General features: G+C 39.1%; 1 protein-coding gene across 1 annotated transcript in view; it reads left to right on the top strand.

The window, feature by feature from the left end:
- The window catches only part of LOC120625072, a 61,053-nt gene that overhangs the window by 28,489 nt on the left and 10,948 nt on the right, over positions 1 to 21,616 (top strand). Inside the window, exons 3-10 of the mRNA XM_039891987.1 lie at positions 3,748 to 5,325; positions 6,437 to 6,640; positions 7,446 to 7,613; positions 9,972 to 10,143; positions 11,225 to 11,298; positions 11,950 to 12,065; positions 16,539 to 16,613; positions 21,266 to 21,382. Coding sequence (XP_039747921.1) covers positions 3,748 to 5,325; positions 6,437 to 6,640; positions 7,446 to 7,613; positions 9,972 to 10,143; positions 11,225 to 11,298; positions 11,950 to 12,065; positions 16,539 to 16,613; positions 21,266 to 21,382 — 2,504 coding nt within the window. The remainder of the gene's footprint in view (positions 1 to 3,747; positions 5,326 to 6,436; positions 6,641 to 7,445; positions 7,614 to 9,971; positions 10,144 to 11,224; positions 11,299 to 11,949; positions 12,066 to 16,538; positions 16,614 to 21,265; positions 21,383 to 21,616) is intronic.

Genomic DNA, 21,616 nt, shown 5'->3' on the forward strand with positions numbered 1-21,616 from the left:
GCTTGACTAGTTAATTGCAATACACTACGATAAATTTCAAATCCAAGATAGCTGCTACAACAAAATGTCGAATTACATATTTTTTCCACAGCTCGCATAAGCGATATAGGCCTTAAATCAAATGTTTAGTAACTTATAACTTTCCAAAAGAATTTTAGTTTAAGAAAGGTAGTTAGGTATATTAATGCAGAGAAATATATTTCAAAGCCATCTACCTATTCGTTGCATAGATTAGCGCTTTCAAACAAAAGAAAAAAAGTCTCCATCTTTATTATATTAGTATGGATTTAGCTTAATGCTTGTTTATTGTATGTTAAAGCCTGTTTGAATAAAGAAAGTTTCGCCTGAGACTTTATATAAGTGTACATAACGGATCCCAAATAGCTGATCCGTTCAAACACGTAGGTATTTAGAGCTAGGTATGCCATAAGTATCTGTCTCTTTAATATAGTAGGTAACTGGTTAGTCGAGCCAAAAACTTTTAGGTTTCCTTTGTAGAATTTCTAGTTGCTTCTAGAGGTTTCCCGTGGTAATGCGTAATATTGATTGTGCAATTTTGATCGATTCTACACCATTCGGGTTGTTTAAATAAAGTTTTGTTTTATTTTTAACTAATAAAGAAAAAGATTTTAATGTAAAAAAGAAGAAAAAAAAGTCTTTAATGCTATGCAAAGTATATAACTTTCAAAAGCAACTGCTGAGTTTCTTGCCGGCTTCTTCTCGGTAGAATCTGCCTTCCGAACCGGTGGTAGAATCACTACAAACAGACAGACTTGACGTTTCAAAAGTGCTTATATTAGGCCTACTTGAAATAAATGATTTTTTTTTTTGTTTGAAAAGATAGTAAAACAGAATAAAATAATAGTGTCTACAAAGTTTAAAATACTACAAAAATTGTACTTATACGTTGTTTTGTTATACTTTTCTTTTTTATGTGCAATAAAAGTATATTCATACATTCATTCATTAAAGGCCTCCTCCAAGGATTTCTATTTTAACAAAGACCTGAGTTAAAAGCCTTTTCTTGAAAAAATACGTTCGTCTTTTTTTTCATATTTAAGATTAGTACACTCTTTAAGACCTTAGTTTTGAAGACTTGGTGTCTATTATAAAGTCAGGTTTCAACCTGAATTTCAAAGTTTCTGGTGTACATTACTGAAGTAATAAGTATCCTACTAAATGACAATGTCAGATGGTGATAACGAAAATAACACCCGGCTAAGTTTGTTGTGGGCTTCTTCTTAGACCAGGTTGCGTTTGGAACCCTCGTAGCTTTAGTTTTAAGTTTACGAATGTAGTTATCGCCATCACTACTCACTGCTGCATCTATGTGCCTATTTGAATAAAGAAATATTTGTATATTAAATATTTATAATTTAAAATATTTATTTTACATCATGTGACTACATCCCAAAGACCCATTAAAATAATTTGAGCCGTTTCGGAGACTAGCTGGTACAAAAAAACAGACAGCCACCGTTACTCTTAACTGGTTTCTATTATAAGTACGTAACTTTCATAACTTCCCCTAAAAACGTTACACTTAAAAAATAAATGATATTATAACAAATATCAGCCTTTTTTTTATAACATTTTACTAAAAATAAACAGACTACCGTTACTCTTTACCAGTTTTTGTTATCAGTACGTAACTTAAATAACTTCCCCTAAAGAAGTTGCACCCTTGTAACATATTACCAGGAGTAAATAAATGTGCAAGCGTAGAGATTGCCCATACATCGGTAAATACCGTTAATTGTTCGACTGCATAGGTACATATACGGTACATATCCGTTCCTACACGGATGACTACCATTGCGGTAAATAATTACTGGCTCTATTGTTGTTCTTACTGTAATTTGATGGAAACTTTGTAACTTCTTGCTTTCCTCAATTCAGAAGTTTTTAACGAACATACATAATATAAAAGCAAAAATAAACTCGTAGGGTGATGGGTTTCACTTACCATCAGGTGGGCCATTGGCTTTGTAAGTCAATTAATACTACACTTTAATCTAAGTTAACTCAAAAGCTTTCCATACACGGAACAAACCCTCGTGAGTCCATAGTACAGAAAGGGTCTACCGTCTATATCGTGGACCGGTCGTTAGGACCGGACGTCATCCATCCATATCATAACCCGACGCGTAACAACAGTCCACTGCGGGTCTTTTAAATTTTTGTGTGTATTATATAAGTGTTATTGGTGTTAACCATACTGATTGAATTAAAAATAAATAAAGCCCTCCCAACGCGAGGGTTTACCAATAACAACCACGCTGAGCATACGGGTTGTTGATCGCAGTAGATGCTAATAGTAGACAGGAGGACGTGGCTGCCCGTTCCCTGTCGCATTCCCTTAGTCGCCTCGTACGACACCAACGGGAAGAGAGGGGTGGTGACAACTGTGTTCTGATCTGCCGTCACCACATGGCACCGGAGCTTCACACAACATGTCTTCTTTAAAATACTTGAAGACAGACTTTCGTGTCTCCTCAAAATCTCATCAAATCTTACGATGGAGAGGGTGGGGGGGGAGGGGGTTTTCGGCAAATATGACGCAACTTTTTTCTGATTGAAAAAAAAAATATATACGATTTAGAAGCGCATTCGTAATACGATTAAGATCATTCGCTAATTTATTCGAAAGAAAATAATTTCATTCATACATCGACGTTATACTCGTACAACTACTGACTGTCAAGCCACAATATTTGTTTTATACCAAATAGCTCAATTTAATCACGTGAGATTGGGGGATAGGGGAGGGGGTTGAATAAAATTAAACAGAAAATTTAATAAAACACCTCACGTAAATTATGGACGCCCCTTTCTAGTATATATTTTTACGACCAGTGTTTACAATGGTGGTAGGTAAGGTTGGAATCTCCTTTTAATCGCAAAGTCAGTCAGCACACGCATGGTTACCATAACGGTAATTTTCAGCTAAGTTGCTCTTTGCATCAGACTCGAATGAAAAAGTCTCCGTTTTATCCGGTAAGAAACCAAAAATGAGAATCTCAATAAAATATTTTTAAGCAGGCGATCAGGCTTCGTTTATGTCTGCCTAGTTTATGTTCGTCGCGGAATGTTGCATGTTACATTATATAGCAACCGTTACATAAGTCCACGACATAATACAATAGGCAATTGTCACATATATTACGTTGCCTACACTGACTGTCATGTGTCTGGACATTGTATCGTTGAATGTCAGCTGAGACAATTAAATTAACTTTTTTTTTAAAGCTATCGAAAAGGGAAAGATATTAACTATGATAGGGTTCTGCACAACAGAATGGAAAAAACGGAACCCCAATTTGATTTGCTATAGGAACAGATATTCGTGTTGCCATGTATCTAAACAACGCAATACTAAAAACAAATTCTTATAAACCGATTACTTTTTTTATTCTAGATGTTGGCATGTTGATGAGTTACATTGGAAGAGCTTAGTTGTATAGAAAATTAAAATATTGTTTTATAAACAGACATGGTACGAAATTCTTTTAACGCGACTCAAGAACTTGCAAGGTTTTCTATTCAATCCCAAATGTGCATTAAACAGTGAAATAGTGTTTTAATAATTGAAAAAAAAAAAAAAAAACTACTATATAACGAGGACCACATAATTAACAGTCCTCATTTTCACTGTCAGCTTGTAGGTGGAAAAACACTTTAAAAACTCGTCATAGTCTAAGATTTTAAGACACCAAGATTCTAACCGTACCTTTTCCCTCTTTCCAGGTTACGAAGAGACGTTCACAATATCACAGCTGTCACCAAAATCCGCAGCCAATGAAGAACAATACCCAGACGTGTTGTTAAAAACAAGTAATGTAGAAAAACTAGCTTTCAATTTAGAACCTAGTGCCAAATATGATGACATCGAAATGAAACCTCAAGATTTATTAACGGACGAGGAATCTGAATATCATCTAATAGTAGAAAGATCTGTTGAACCTAATAGAGGTACTAGATCGATTAACACAGATGAAATACAAACATCGAATAATAATGAAATCGACAACGAATTAGATGTACATAAGAGGAAATACAACGAAATAATTCCAACGAAAACACTAAGTTATATCAGAGATGAGGAAGCAATGATGATGTCTTCGGGTTTTGGAGATAAATTAGAGTTCAGGTTTCCGGGGGAAGGGAAGAGGGCCCCGAAGGGTCGCGCACTAGCGCCTCCGGGGCCCAAATTTCGACCCACAGTAGTGCAACCTGCGACGTTCGCGACGGTGAATTATAACCAAGGTCGTCAGAACACTGAAATACAAAACATTATTACTGGTATCGTTAAGCTATTAAACGGAAATGTAAACGTACAGGCTAATACACAGTTGCTTAATGGAAGACCACGACCGATGGCGTCGAGAATTAATAACCGTGGTCCACCACGAATATCTGATGTACCATCAATCCCAGATTTCGATAAACCAATCACACCGCCAACACATTCATACCATCCCACAAAAATTCCACCTCCGTATCCATTTGATAGACCTCCTGGTGTTAATTTACAAGATCAAATTGGTCCTCCTATGTCTAGTCGACCAGGGTTTCACAGACCTATGCCGCCTTGGCAAAGAAGGCCGAGACCTCCACCTAACCGCAGACCAAATCCTGGACTGCCAGTTTACAAACCAACACTAATACCACCACCAGAAATATCAGATGACAAACAAGATGAATTCACCTTTAACGAAAACGAATCTCATATAGAAAACAATATTCATGATCATCATGGTGATATATTGACTTTCATAACAACTGAGACAAGTACTGAATTAAAAAATATCACAGATGATATAGAAAAAGAAAATCAGGTAACAACTATACCCGAAACTTCAACTACCACTAAAACAACTACTAGTACTAGCACTACAACAACTACAGAAACTACAACTTCAACATCAACCACAACCGAGAAACCAACTGAGAAACCTAAACCTACTCAACCAACAACACAAAAAACCACAACAGAAAATCCCAAAACTGAGAAACCTGTTAAACCTGATAAGGAAAAGAAAAAAGATCAATTTAACCTAGACAAAGATAAATTGAAAGATAAATATAAAACTGATGATAAATCTACAGAGAGGCCGGTTATAAATGAAAGTGTAGTAAATGTGGAGAATAATATGCAGCCAATATTAGAACCGTCGGTTGTTGAGACTCCAACTTCAACTATGGTATCAACTGCTTCGCCAACACCTACGGATGGGTTGATAAGTCATGCGCCACCCAGCAGTGAATCTTCCATTGTACATATTGACATTAAGACCTCGTCGATAAATACTCAACCTTTGCCAAGTAAGATGATTTTTATTATTTTATAAATAGACTCTTACTCCTTAAACAACTCTAAATTCTGCATTATAGAGTAGAGTCACTTATAAAGGTAGGATAATTTTGATGAAAAATAAAGTTTAGATAGATGCCGCAATAGTAAATTTTGGGAAACCTTGGACTTTTTAAACTCCAAATAGCGTCAAAATTAAAATTTGTTCTGTTTCAAAAGTGCTTATAATCTAATAAAAGTCAGTTCGTTGTGACCACAACACGAATCAAGAAACTCAGGTAAACTCAACTCTTTTTCGATAACAACATTTTTCAATTTAACGTTCAACGTCAATGACAGTAGCACGATTAGGCTGATAGTGTGGACTATGTTCGTTACTATATAGTGTGTAAAGTGTCTAATTCTATAATTTTATGTTGTTTATGATCAAGAGTTTAAATACCAAAATCGTTTTGGTCGTTTATTCTTCTTCCTGGTACCTGTTATTTTTGAGGACCGGGTGCTGATCGGGTTCTCGTGTGCTGCTTCAAATAACCAACATTAACAATCATTACTTTACCTTGTGTTTCATAAATGCAGAGCGGACTGTACTTCCAAGGAACCTTGCTATCAGCAAACCCCTTATTGACCACCTTTATGTTGATGTTATAAATAGGTTTTAAGTTACACACTAACTTAATATATATAGGCTAAAGCTGAATTTATAAATCCATAACTACATAATTTTGAAAAACTGCCCCATGATTTTCGGAAGTTTCTTCTATATTCAAAGTGCATTTTATATTTTTAAAAAATATTTCCCGCGAAAACGCTCACCGGTTATCATGGCCATACTCGGGACATCAACAAAAAATTTAGAAACTGATTTTCCGAGTTCAATGGTACAAAATTATTATATAGACGTGTCGTCATCATTTTGAATCATCACGTTAAACCTGTCATGGCGGGTGGCTAGATTTTGCAGTTTTATTATTTGAAAATAAATACCAATCTCACTTAGAATATTAATAAAAATATGTTTTTCATAATACAAGAATCATATATCATTAGATAAATACAATACATATTTTAGCGATTCCGCGTTCCGGTCGTGCCTAAATAATTCGAACCTCAAATTCGCAGCATCACAGGGCATACCGTACCAGCCGTACCGTCCACGTCCCGGTATAGTACTGGACGACCCCGACTTCAAACCTCACGGCTCCCGGTACCGGCCACCTGATGCCCCCGTGATCACAGCAGCTGAGACCCACTTGCCAGGATACGGGGAGATATTCGATGTTACGGTCTCGGCTATACAAGGACCGGGAGAAAAGGGTGGCTCAGGTAAATAATATAATAGTCTTTATTTCAGACATTTGTCCATATCGTGTTAGTAGAACAATGAAGTTAAACCTATGTTAGTACTTAACAACTAAAAAACAACCTTATTCTATACACAAAATTCCTTACAGTCTACTTATAACACCCCTATAGCGCGTGTGCACACCATCCCAGCTTCCCCAGAGAGAGCTGTCCAGCCTGAATGCCAGTGTACTGAGGAGGGTGTTAGTGCTGTTCACGAGCCTGCTCATCATTGAAGCAGCACGCTTGCGGATGATCGCGTAGAAATCATCTACCCGCGCTTCCGCAAACATCTCTGACGCGCTGCAGCGTCGTGGCTTCTTCAACACCGCCCTCAGCACACTGTTGTACTGATCTCGCAGGGCGCTGTATGTTCGCTGCGTATAGTGTAAATAAACGAGTACATAAGTAGCATTTGTAAAGATTTTTGTGTATCATGCTTATTTTTGCCGCCAAGCTGCATAATGTGTTTCAGTGTACACAGCGTGGTTGCCGTTGTAATTACAGGCATATCAAGCTGAATCTTAGAAGCTCTGATAGCGCCGTGGGAGCTCGACTGCACTTTCGGGGGGCTGAGTTCAAATACTCTCAGACATCAGGTTTCCTAACGATCTTTTTCGTTCACCGTCGAAGCTGATGATATTTTAATTACTTAAAGCGCACACAACTTAGGAAATTTTAAGGTGCGTTCTGGGATTCGGACTCGGCTCTCCGAAAGTGAAGTTGAGCTCCTAACCACTGCGCTATAACCGCTCAGGAAATAAAACTTACATAATTTGTCTTCCAGTTCACATAGAAAACATTAACCTCCACCACACGGACCACGACATCATAGTGTCGGCGTCTGGAGACCAGGGCTTCGTCTCCATTGATGGCAAGAGGACCTACCTGAACCTCTTCGACACTCCGACTAGCAGCATCACTCCCACCAAGGTTCAGACAGCTCACCCGACTGGTAAGATATTGTATAGAGTGATTGAGTGAATAGATAAATATACTACGACAATACACACATCGCTATATAGTCCCAAAGAAAGCTTGTGTTATGGGTACTAAGATAACTGATGAATAATTTTATAAATAACTAGCGTACCCAGCCCGCTTCGCCGGGCTAGATTTTGCATTATTTTATTTAAACAATAAACTTACATCATTAAATTTTTAATTTAAGTCTCATAATATATTAAATCATTTATTTCTCTCCCTATTCATTCTCTTCTATTCTCTTCTCGAGCGGGTAAAGATCATTATCTACACCCATGTACACCCACCAATAGAATATCATCATAGTAAATAAAAGCTGTATTTGACAGTTAGACAGTTCAAAAATAGGAGTGCTCCGATCGTCACCAAACTTTACAGGATTACTCGCCAGGTCAATCCGGAGATTCCCTGAAAGTTTCATTGAAATCGGTCCAGCCGTTTCGGAGCCTATACGGAACATACCCACAAACTTTATCTTTTTTATATATAGATATACCTACTTATAACATATAGATAAACATCCAGGAAAAACTTTCATGTTCATCACTCAAACATTGTCCACTTGTGGGATTCGAACCTACGGCCTTGGACTGAAAGCAGGGTCGCTGTCCACTGCGACAATCGTCCGTCAATGATTAAAATAATAAATGTGAAAACACGGTTATCTTATAAACAAGACGGAATAGGCATCTTCTAGGCGTTCCATTTTAAGCCACATCTACACTTTCCATCAGGTGAGGTGGTCAAGCGCTGGTAAATTACCAATAAAAAAAACAATAAATACTCTATCAACCATAAAAAATGGGTGAGCCGTCACGACGCCTGGCCGATGTGAAACGTCGAAATTGGTTTTTATAAGTCACTAGCGGACCCCTCCGCATCTGTCGGGCCCGCATTTGTGAATCGAAACCCATCCAGGGTGCCAACCCAACGTATACCAAAAAATTCATTCAAATCGGTCCAGCCGTCTAGGAGAAGTTCAGTGACATACACCCGCACACAAGAAAGCCCTACTAATATTATAAATGTCAATGTAAGTTTGTTTGTTACGCTTTCACACAAAAACTGCTTAACCGATCCTCATGATACTTTGTACACATATTCTTGGAAATGTTAGAAGTAATATAGGATACTTTTTATCCCGACAGTAACTCCGACAAATTATAACCGATTTAAATAATTATTTTTGTACTATAGAGGTTATAATATGTGTTTAATTTTGCCCAAACTGTGGTTGGAGATAGAGGACAGTCACAGATCTCCTCAGCGGACAACAGCAAACCCCTTATTTAAGGCTTAGCCATACTAAATACTTTAATTTTTTTCAGATCTACAACTAAATTTAATGCAAACATCAATAAACAAAATCAAACGCAGACGAAGTCGCGGGCAACGGCTAGTATATATATAAGTTATACGCATAAAAGAACTGATTACAACAGGAATCAGATGTAGCATAATGAAAAGATAAATAACTAGGTACAATCAGGCTGTGATTTTGCTTTTTCTGTAGGAGGCTGCACAGTTTCACTTCCTGAATTATCGCTGACGGACATATTTTTTTGTTAAAATAGTTAATAATAGTTTTTTAAGTAAAGACAGGCTATCCTCACATGCGTAACATAGTAAACAATACTGAGTGCACTATACACACTGCTACGTATGGACTACGTATAGTAGGTACATAAGTCAAAAGTCAAAGTCAAATATTTCTTTATTCAAATAGGCACATAGATGGCACTTAGTGATGTAGTGATGGCGATAACTACAATCGTAAACTTAAAACTAAAGCTCCGAAGGTTCCAAACGCGCCCTGGTCTATGAAGAAGCCAACTACAAACTTAGCCGGGTGTTCTTTTTCTTATCACCATCTCACATTGTCATTAGTCATAGAGCGTCGCTACGGCATGTATCGCCATGCAAATAATCATGTTTACCCTCGCCTATAGATGTTTCACATTAAAAATTCTCAGTATCAGCACATAGGTTAGGAAATTAACTAATAAATAAATCTCTCGAGTCTCCAACAATGAGAAGGAGTTAAGGCCGTAGTCCACCACGCTGGCCCAGTGCGGATATGTGGACACGACACACCTTTGAGAACATTTTGGCGAACTCTCAGGCATGATGTTTTCCTTCACCGTTGAAGCAAGTGATATTTTAATTGCTTAAAAGTTAAAACGCACATAACTTAGAAAAGTTAGAGGTGCGTACTGGGATACGAACTCGGCCCCCCGAGAGTGAAATCGAAGTCCTACCCTCTGGTCTATCATCGCTCATACATTCGCATTCAAAATATAGTTATTTAAGTTTTTTTTTTTTTTTGCAGCATCCCCACATTCAACCCTCGGGCCCTCGCTGGGCACGGGAGTGGCGATACCGGCAGACGACCTCCCGCTGCCACCACCGCAGCGACAGCCCACCCCACGCCCACTCCCACGCCCGCACTCCCACGCCGGGCAACGGCCGCACACTTACCGGCGACCGCAGCCCACTGTCAGGTAACCGAGCTAGCTGACTACACTGAGCAACTATTTTTTAACAAATTACCAAATGAAATCTTCGAGATGTCTCTCAATAAGTTCAAAGTTTATATATAACGTAAGCTTACAGAAACATCCTATTATAATATTAAGGATTACTTAAACGATAAAAAAGCTTTAGTGTGAAATGCTCTAGCTTCATAGCTTAATATAAATTCACTGTGAGATGGTGATAACGTGACTGTCAACTGGTAAATGGAATTCAGAGACTAACCGTCTGTTCGAGAAACACTACTAAAGTGGAGTGGTTTTTGGTGCTTCTAAATAAGTCGTGTACACGGCTTCTGTATATTCTTAATTCTGTGCCCCCCGGATCGTATCATAAAAAAATCAGAATTTATAAATATGCAAATGTATAAATGATATTTACCTAAATTTAAACGATGTAGTAAAACACATTTAAACAATCGTGGTTACTACACGATTGATGAATTCCGCTGTCATATCTCACAAAACAGAAAAATTCTAAAGATTGTTAAACTATAAAATGATGTTGGAAACGAGCAATCTGCTGAGTGTCTTGCCGACTCTTTTCAGTGGAATCTGCCTTCGGAACCGCTGGTAGAGTCACTACGAACAGACTGACTTGACGTTTCGAATGTGCCTATAAACTATGCCTACTCAAAATAAATGAATTTTGAATTTGAATTAAACTAGATATTTCTATAGCGTTCTCAGACTTTAACAAAATTCATAATTTTATTAATTTTATTAGTGTTTTTAGCGGTAAAAACATTAATAAAAATAATAAAATTATAAAAAAAAAGCAATGTGTCATCTCTTGTTTCAAACGTGTCTCATTGTAATATGGACCTTTGAAAAAGTAGATCGAAACTGCGTCGTTTCCTACTAGATGACGTTACAGTCGCTATAAGATTGATGTAAAAGGCATATATACTAATTTCGGCATCTACGGTACGAGAGCCGTAGCTTAATTGGAAAAAGGGCTCAGGCCGCGATTGCCAGAGAGTCGCAGGTTCAAATCCTGTCAGTTCCGAAATTATTTTTATATGTTAATGCAATGTTTGTTTTGTTTCAGAATCGATACATGCATCGTCGGAGATGATTCAACTTGCGATCAAGCTCAAAACGAAAAGTGTAGGACCGAAGCAGGTAATTTCTCCTTAGATTTCTTGTAGTACTTTTAAACCCCGACGCAAAAACGAGGTGTTATTAGTTTGACGTGTCTGTGTGTGTCTGTCTGTGGCATCGTAGCTCTTGAACGGATGAACCGATTTCGATTTTGTTTTTTAAGTCGAATCAGTTGGAAGTGTACTTAGCTATGTTTGATGAAAATCGGTCCAAGATGGCGCCGCCACATAATGACGGGTTACATATTTATTCACAACTCCCTCAATATGGGTATCAAATCCAAAGGGCTTGACTAGTAGAATAATGAATGAATGAATATGTAAATATATTTCAGTTTAATTGTAAATATATTATTATTATTAATATTAATTATATATTATTATTATATTTTATTTCAGTTTATTTGCAAATATTTTAACATGAATAATCTGGCATTCCAATTTTGAAATTTCGTTTATCAAATTTTTGTCCTATTTGTAATGTAAATAAAAATATACGTCATGTTTTTTTGTTAGTTAAGCTTTGCCTGTAACCCTTCAAAATTTCAAGAACAAATATAAAGTTGTGCATTATATTTGTACTTGAAACAAAAGGATTATAATAGTTATAGTTTTAACAATTTTTATCTTATTATATATCTCTTATTATTGGAATTTGGAAAATCTTTTCCAGGAATCTCCAGCTGCCAATGTCGTCCCGGATACGCCAGGAGGGTCCACAGGGACCCCTGCAGAAGGGTTGTGTCTCTGATTATGAATTTGAGGGTCGACAAAATTTATGATAGAAAGGTTTGTTTTATTTCATTCTTATTCTATTTTTCAAGTATATCTTGTAAAGCACCTGTGGCGACTAGTTATTAATAGAAATGTTTTTTCTTTTAATTAAAACATGCAATTTCAAAATAGTAAAACTACCTGATGGTGACGTCTATAATCAGAGTAAAAGGTAAAATTATTATTGTCAACTGTTGGATAGAAAAAGGCGTTACTTTGCGGAATAATATATTATGAAAAATAAATAATTTGCTATACTACGCGAAAAGAAGGATAACCTGTGTTATGTAATTTATAATTTCTTCGATCCTTATACTCCACACCAAACGGATCCTCGGCAATGTACCCTCTACGCACGTTTCGCTCCGACACCGGAGCATCCTCAGGAGATGTTGACTTTACAATTAATAATTTGGTAATTGTAAAGTCAACATCTGAGGATGCTCCGGATTGGCGCAGTGGGCAGCGACCCTGCTTTCTGAGTCCAAGGCCGTGGGTTCGATTCCCACAACTGGAAAATGTTTGTGTGATGAACATTCATGTTTTTCAGTGTCTGGATGTTTATATGTATATTAAAAGTATTTATGTATGTTATTCATAAAAATATTTAACAGTCATCTTAGTACCCATAACACAAGCTTCGCTTACTTTGGGGCTGGATGGCGATGTGTGCATTGTCGTAGTATATTTGGTTGAAACGCGATCATTTTTTTTTTTAGTACTACTCATCATATTTTGTATGTAGCTTTTAAAATACTTCATCATCATCACCATCATCACATCAACCGATAGACGTCCACTGCTGGACATAGGTCTTTTGTAGGGAGTTCCAAGTTCCACGATTCTGAGCCGCTTGGATCCAACGGCTACCTGCGACGCGCTTAATGTCGTCTGTCCACCTCGTTGGGGGTCGACCAACGCTGCGCTTACCAGTACGGGGCTGCCATTCCAGCACCTTGGGACCCCAACGTCCATCCTTTCTCCGAACTATGTGCCCGGCCCATTGCCACTTAAGCTTCGCGACTCGTTGAGCTATGTCGGTAACTTTGGTTCTTCTACGAATCTCCACATTTCTGATTCGATCGCGTAGAGATACTCCGAGCATAGCTCTCTCCATCGCCCGCTGAGTGACTCTAAGCCTTCTTATGAGGCCCATAGTTAACGACCATGTTTCAGAGCCATAGGTCATCACTGGCAACACGCACTGTTCGAAGACTTTCGTCTTCAGGCACTGAGGGATTTCTGACGAAAAGATGGCACGGAGTTTCCCGAACGCTGCCCATCCGAGTTGGATTCGGCGGTTCACCTCCTTCTCGAAATTGGACCTACCTAACTGGATCGTGTGTCCTAGGTATACGTATTCGTCAACAATTTCGAGTGCAGTGTTCTCAACGATTACTGGTTGAAGCGGAACATGAGCATTAGACATAATCTTCGTCTTGCTCATGTTCATTCGTAGGCCAACCTGTTGAGAAGCTCTGCTGAGGCCATCGAGCATCGTATTTAGGTCTCCCAGAGTCTCTGCCATTATGACTACATCGTCGGCAAACCGAAGTTGAGTGATGTACTCGCCGTTAATGTTGATGCCAAGTCCGTTCCATTCCAGAAGCTTAAAGACGTCCTCCAACGCAGCGGTAAATAGTTTCGGGGAGATAACATCTCCCTGTCGCACGCCTCGCTGCAATTGGATTGGTCTCGTAGTCTGATCCTGTATACGAACTGACATAGTGGCGTTTTTGTACAAACACTGCAACACTTGGATATACCGGTAGTCAATTCGGCATCTCTGCAGTGACCTAAACACAGCCCAAGTTTCCACCGAATCAAAGGCTTTTTCATAGTCCACAAACGCTAAGCAAAGTGGCCGGTTATACTCTTCAGTCTTCTGTATAACCTGCCGCAGCGTATGAATGTGGTCTATGGTACTAAAGCCCTTACGGAAACCGGCTTGTTCGGGAGGCTGGAAGTCATCAAACCTACGAGCGAGACGATTCGTAATGACTCTCGAAAACAGCTTGTAGATATGACTCAGCAGCGAGATGGGTCTGTAATTCTTCAACAAGGTATTATCACCTTTTTTGAAGAACAGAACCACCACACTCCTGTGCCATGCCTCTGGCGTTGTGCCTTGGTGAATAACGGAATCAAACAATCGCTGAAGGACTTTCAGTATCGGTTTTCCACCTGCCTTCAGGAGTTCTGCCGTTATTCCGTCATCACCCGGCGCCTTGCCATTTTTAAGCTGCTTGAGAGCCACACTAATCTCGTATAGGCTGACGTCTGGGATATCTTCGGTATAATGTCGAGTTAATTTGGCTCTAGGATCCTTAGCCAAATCTTCAACAGGCGTCTGTACTGTGGTGTACAACTGTCCATAAAAGTTCTCAACCTCACCCAAGATCTCAGGTTTGGAAGAGACAAGACTACCATTATTGGTCTTCAGTCGCATCAACTGGCTCTGACCGATAGACAGATCTCTAGCGAACACTTTAGAGCCTCTGTTTTGCTCGATGGCATTTTTAATACGCTCTGTATTGAAGTGCCGCATATCACGAGTCTGTGATTTAGAGATCTGCCTATTAATCCGCCGGTAAGCGGACGCGTCTGCTATAGACTGTAGTCTCATCTCTTGCCTCTCCGTCATAAGCTTGAGTGTATTGGTTGAGAACCTATTGGCCTTGTTTCTACGGTGGGCCTTGTAGAATTTGGACCCGACTGTTTGGACAGTTTCCACCAGCCTGTTGTTCAAATCGTCCACAGTGTCGCAATCTGCTAGGCAACCGAACCGGTTCTGTAGTTCTAGTTGAAAGCTCTCGGGGTTTTGAATATGGGCACGAGTAGGCCGGAGTGTAGACTTCACCAGTCTGACTCTTTCAAGTTGAACGTTTATACTCAATGTGCCTCTTACCATACGGTGATCACTTCCGGTTTTAACCCTGTTGATCACAGAGACATCATTGAATACATGCCGTTTGGTCGACATGATGAAGTCGATCTCGTTTCTCGTGGAACCATCGGGGCTTATCCAGGTCCATTTCCTGTGTGGCCGCTTCTTGAAGAAGGAGTTCATCATATAAAGGCCCTCCTTCTCCATGAAGTCAGCCAACATTTGACCCCTGTGGTTCCGTTGCCCATACCCAAATTGCCCCACCCTCAACTCTGAACCAGTTCGCTCGCCAAGCTTCGCGTTGAAATCCCCCATCACAATATTGTAGTAGGTGTTCGAGGCATGTATGGCTTTTGAAATGTCCTCATACAAAACCTCTACATCCTCGTCTGGGTGTGCCGAAGTCGGCGCGTATACCTGTATGACCTTCAACGAATACCGTTTGGTAATTCTGAGTATAAGGTATGCTACCCTGCTCGACACACTTTCGACTTTTACAACATTGTTGACGAGAGACTTGTGGACGATAAACCCGACACCACCCTGTGACTGTTGGTCACCCTCCCGGTAGTAAAACAAGTTGCCGGATTCCAAGATTATCGAGTCCTCCCCCTCTCGCCGGACTTCAGACAATCCTATAATATCCCAGCGCAACTTGCTCACCACTTCTTCCAGCTCAATCACCTTTCCATCGGTCCTCAACGTGCGTGCGTTGTATGTTGCCAGGTCAAGTCGTCGGGGTTGGCAGCGGAATCTCTGCCGGAGATTCTTAACACCCCTTGCCCCGCCGTTACCATAACCGCTGCCAGAGCCAGGAATAGCGGGGCCGCCGGGAACTAGGGGCTGTGGTTTTTTTCTCCTTCCCATTAAAGATATGCCCGATAATGACCACGCTGGGCAGGCGGGTTGGTCATCGCAGGGCTAGACTGATCGCCCCGGCGTCGCTGCTGCCCGACACCGGTCTGTGCCATTTGTTCAGCCTAGCCAATTCGAAGTGGTTATACCGCCACTTGTCGGTCGCCAGAGCCTCGTCGGTTAAACGGCAGGGTGCACCACGTGCAGGTGAGGTTGGCAATTTGGGAGGCTGACTGGTACTAGCCACACCCACTTACACCCCTCGCTCGCGCTGAACGATGAATACCGGTGTACGGATAAACCTTATTGGGTTTTTGTTACGCCGTAACAGATGAAATTATTATGTTAACATAAAAATGTATAATCTCCATTATTATTTATTCATTTTATTTCGGTCTACATTCGTACATTTTAAAAGTTGACATTTTGTTTGTTGCATTTAGACGGCCGAGGGGCGCAGTGGGCAGCGACTCTGCTTTCTGAGTCCAAGGTCGTGGGTTCGATTCCCATAACTGGAAAATGTTTGTGTTGAACATGAATGTTTTTCAGTGTCTGGATGTTTATCTGTATATTATAAGTATTTATGCATTATATTCATAAAAAAATATTCATCAGCTATCACAGTACCCATAACACAAGCTACGCTTACTTTGGGGGCTAGATGGCGATGTGTGTATTGTCGTAGTATATTTATTTATTTATTTATTGTGTGGCACTTCAAGTAATCAAAAACTTTATTTTCTCAGGTGGTTTGGGACGCCAAATTGGCTGACAAAGAATCGGATCCATACCAACAAATGAGCTATGAAGCAGTCAGAGCGGTAAATTTACTATATTTCTTCAATTTAACAATCATCATCATTACCAACCAGTTGCGAGCACCATCCAGTTTTTGATCTAGGTGTTCTTGAAAAATCTAAAAATAATGCCCCTATTAGGGTAGACAATGCTTTAGTGCATGTAGAAAGTGCATGTCAGTAGGTCACACATGTCTTTAATGCAAGTTTAGTACCTCTCGTATACAGGTCGCAAGTGTCTTTTATGCAAGTTTAGTACCTCTCGTTTACAGGTCGCAAGTGTCTTTTATAAAAGTTTAGTACGTCTCGTATACAGTTCGCAAGTGTCTTTTATGCAAGTTTAGTACGTCTCGTATACAAGGTGCAAGTGTCTTTTATGCAAGTTTAGTACGTCTCGTATACAAGATGCAAGTGTCTTTTATGCAAGTTTTGTACCTATCGTTTACAGGTCGCAAGTGTCTTTTATGCAAGTTTAGTACGTCCCGTATACAGTTCGCAAGTGTCTTTTATGCAAGTTTAGTACGTCTCGTATACAAGGTGCAAATGTCTTTTATGCAAGTTTAGTACGTCTCGTATACAAGGTGCAAGTGTCTTTTATGCAAGTTTCGTGCGTGTCGTATACAGTTCGCAAGTGTCTTTTATGCAAGTTTAGTACGTCTCGTATACAAGGTGCAAATGTCTTTTATGCAAGTTTAGTACCTCTCGTATACAAGTTGCAAATGTTTTTTATGCAAGTTTATTACGTCCCTTATAAAGTTAGCAAATGTCTTTTAGTCAAGTTTAGTACCACTCGTATACAAGTTGCTAATGTATTTTATGCAAGTTTATTACGTCCCTTATAAAGTTAGCAAATGTCTTTTAGTCAAGTTTAGTACCTCTCGTATACAGGTAGCAAGTGTCTTTTATGCAAGTTTAGTACCTCTAGTATACAGTTCGCAAGTGTCTTTTATGCAAGTTTAGTACCTCCCGTATACAAGGTGCAAGTGTCTTTTATGCAAGTTTAGTACCTCTCGTATACAAGTTGCAAATGTATTTTATGCAAGTTTAGTACGTCTCGTATACAGGTCGCAAGTGTCTTTTATGCAAGTTCATTACGTCCCGTATAAAGTTCGCAAATATCTTTTAGTCAAGTTTAGTACCTCTCGTATACAGGTCGCAAGTGTCTATTATGCAAGTTTAGTACCTCTAGTATACAGTTCGAAGGTGTCTTTTATGCAAGTTTAGTACGTCTCGTATACAAGGTGCAAGTGTCTTTTATGCAAGTTTAGTACGTCTCGTATACAAGGTGCAAATGTGTTTTATGCAAGTTTCGTGCGTCTCGTATACAGTTCGCAAGGGTCTTTTATGCAAGTTTAGTACCTCTCGTATACAAGTTGCAAATGTATTTTATGCAAGTTTATTACGTCCCTTATAAAGTTAGCAAATGTCTTTTAGTCAAGTTAAGAACCACTCGTATACAGGTCGCAAGTGTCTTTAATGCAAGTTTAGTACCTCTAGTATGCAGGTCGCAAGTGTCTTTTATGCAAGTTTAGTACCTCTAGTATACAGTTCGCAAGTGTCTTTTATGCAAGTTTAGTACGTCTCGTATACAAGGTGCAAATGTGTTTTATGCAAGTTTAGTGCGTCTCGTATACAGGTCGCAAGTGTCTTTTATGCAAGTTTAGTACCTCTCGTTTACAGGTCGCAAGTGTCTTTTATAAAAGTTTAGTACGTCTCGTATACAGTTCGCAAGTGTCTTTTATGCAAGTTTAGTACGTCTCGTATACAAGGTGCAAGTGTCTTTTATGCAAGTTTAGTACGTCTCGTATACAAGATGCAAGTGTCTTTTATGCAAGTTTTGTACCTATCGTTTACAGGTCGCAAGTGTCTTTTATGCAAGTTTAGTACGTCCCGTATACAGTTCGCAAGTGTCTTTTATGCAAGTTTAGTACGTCTCGTATACAAGGTGCAAATGTCTTTTATGCAAGTTTAGTACGTCTCGTATACAAGGTGCAAGTGTCTTTTATGCAAGTTTCGTGCGTGTCGTATACAGTTCGCAAGTGTCTATTATGCAAGTTTAGTACCTCTCGTATACAAGTTGCAAATGTTTTTTATGCAAGTTTATTACGTCCCTTATAAAGTTAGCAAATGTCTTTTAGTCAAGTTTAGTACCACTCGTATACAAGTTGCTAATGTATTTTATGCAAGTTTATTACGTCCCTTATAAAGTTAGCAAATGTCTTTTAGTCAAGTTTAGTACCTCTCGTATACAGGTAGCAAATGTCTTTTATGCAAGTTTAGTACCTCTAGTATACAGTTCGCAAGTGTCTTTTATGCAAGTTTAGTACCTCTCGTATACAAGGTGCAAGTGTCTTTTATGCAAGTTTAGTACCTCTCGTATACAAGTTGCAAATGTATTTTATGCAAGTTTAGTACGTCTCGTATACAGGTCGCAAGTGTCTTTTATGCAAGTTCATTACGTCCCGTATAAAGTTCGCAAATATCTTTTAGTCAAGTTTAGTACCTCTCGTATACAGGTCGCAAGTGTCTATTATGCAAGTTTAGTACCTCTAGTATACAGTTCGAAGGTGTCTTTTATGCAAGTTTAGTACGTCTCGTATACAAGGTGCAAGTGTCTTTTATGCAAGTTTAGTACGTCTCGTATACAAGGTGCAAATGTCTTTTATGCAAGTTAAGTACCTCTCGTATACAGTTCGCAAGTGTCTTTTATGCAAGTTTAGTACGTCTCGTATACAAGGTGCAAATGTCTTTTATGCAAGTTTAGTACCTCTCGTTTACGGGTCGCAAGTGTCTTTTATGCAGGTTTAGTACCTCTCATATACAGGTCGCAAGTGTCTTTTAGTCAAGTTAAGTACCTCTCGTATACAGTTCGCAAGTGTCTTTTATGCAAGTTTAGTACGTTGCATATACAAGGTGCAAATGTCTTTTATGCAAGTTCAGTACATTTTGTTTAATGTTCGCAAGTGTCTTTAATGCAAGTTTAGTACCTCTCGTTTACAGGTCGCAAGTGTCTTTTATGCAAGTTTAGTACGTCCCGTATACAGTTCGCAAGTGTCTTTTATGCAAGTTTAGTACGTCTCGTATACAAGGTGCAAATGTCTTTTATGCAAGTTTAGTACCTCTCGTTTACAGGTCGCAAGTGTCTTTTATGCAAGTTTTGTACCTATCGTTTACAGGTCGCAAGTGTCTTTTATGCAAGTTAAGTACCTCTCGTATACAGTTCGCAAGTGTCTTTTATGCAAGTTTAGTACGTCTCGTATACAAGGTGCAAATGTCTTTTATGCAAGTTTAGTACCTCTCGTTTACAGGTCGCAAGTGTCTTTTATGCAGGTTTAGTACCTCTCGTATACAGGTCGCAAGTGTCTTTTAGTCAAGTTTAATACGTTGCATATACAAGGTGCAAATGTCTTTTATGCAAGTTCAGTACATTTTTTTTAATGTTCGCAAGTGTCTTTTATGCAAGTTTAGTACCTCTCGTTTACAGGTCGCAAGTGTCTTTTATGCAAGTTTAGTACCTCTCGTTTACAGGTCGCAAGTGTCTTTTATAAAAGTTTAGTACGTCTCGTATACAGTTCGAAAGTGTCTTTTATGCAAGTTTAGTACGTCTCGTATACAGTTCGCAAGTGTCTTTTATGCCAGTTTAGTACGTCTCGTATACAAGGTGCAAGTTTAGTACGTCTCGTATACAAGGTGCAAATGTCTTTTATGCAAGTTTAGTACCTCTCGTTTACAGGTCGCAAGTGTCTTTTATGCAGGTTTAGTACCTCTCGTATACAGGTCGCAAGTGTCTTTTAGTCAAGTTTAATACGTTGCATATACAAGGTGCAAATGTCTTTTATGCAAGTTCAGTACATTTTTTTTAATGTTCGCAAGTGTCTTTTATGCAAGTTTAGTACCTCTCGTTTACAGGTCGCAAGTGTCTTTTATGCAAGTTTAGTACCTCTCGTTTACAGGTCGCAAGTGTCTTTTATAAAAGTTTAGTACGTCTCGTATACAGTTCGAAAGTGTCTTTTATGCAAGTTTAGTACGTCTCGTATACAAGGTGCAAGTTTAGTACGTCTCGTATACAAGGTGCAAGTTTAGTACGTCTCGTATACAAGATGCAAGTATCTTTTATGCAAGTTTTGTACCTATCGTTTACAGGTCGCAAGTGTCTTTTATGCAAGTTAAGTACCTCTCGTATACAGTTCGCAAGTGTCTTTTAGTCAAGTTTAATACGTTGCGTATACAAAGTGCAAATGTCTTTTATGCAAGTTCAGTACCTCTTGTATAAAGTTCGCAAGTGTCTTTTATGCAAGTTTAGTACCTTTCGTATACAGGTTGCAAGTGTATTTTATGCAAGTTTAGTACCTCTTGTTTATAGGTCGCAAGTGTCTTTTATGCAAGTTCAGTGCGTCTCGTATACAAAGTCGGACCCCAAAAACTATGTGCTATTTCAGTTCTCCGTGCTTTGTGCCCCGCCCATTGCATCTTTAGCTTCGCAACTCGTTGTGCTATGTCGGTAACTCTGGTTCTTTTACGTCCACACATTCTGATCATCATTCATTTGATCTCCACATTTCTGATTTGAACACGTAGAGATATTCCGAGCATAACTCTCACCATTGCCCGCAGAGTGACTCTGAGCCTTCTTATTAGGCGTACAGTAACTAACAATTATTTAAATAAATTCGCAGATCGACTCAGCATTCTCGATGACTCCATTCTCGGATGACTTCGTGAGTGGATCAGTCAACTCGATCCACAAGGGAGACGAGGACCATAAAGGCGTTTACGTCAACTATACTGTTTTGGTGAGTTATAACAGCGTTAGAAGAATCATTTTTATTCACACAAGGTATTTTTTTTTAATATACGTGTGATATATCAGTAGTGCGCACCACGGGATAATAACGTCTACCATTTTCTCGTTGTATTTGTATGATATTAGACGGGAAAATGGGTAGATATACGTATAATCTCGTGGTGCGAATGTATGCCCTAATTTAGTTTATATCGTATGTAAGTGGCAGTGTGCATTGAAAAAC

This window comes from Pararge aegeria, chromosome 7 (assembly GCF_905163445.1).
Source record: "Pararge aegeria chromosome 7, ilParAegt1.1, whole genome shotgun sequence".
NCBI lineage: Eukaryota > Metazoa > Arthropoda > Insecta > Lepidoptera > Nymphalidae > Pararge > Pararge aegeria.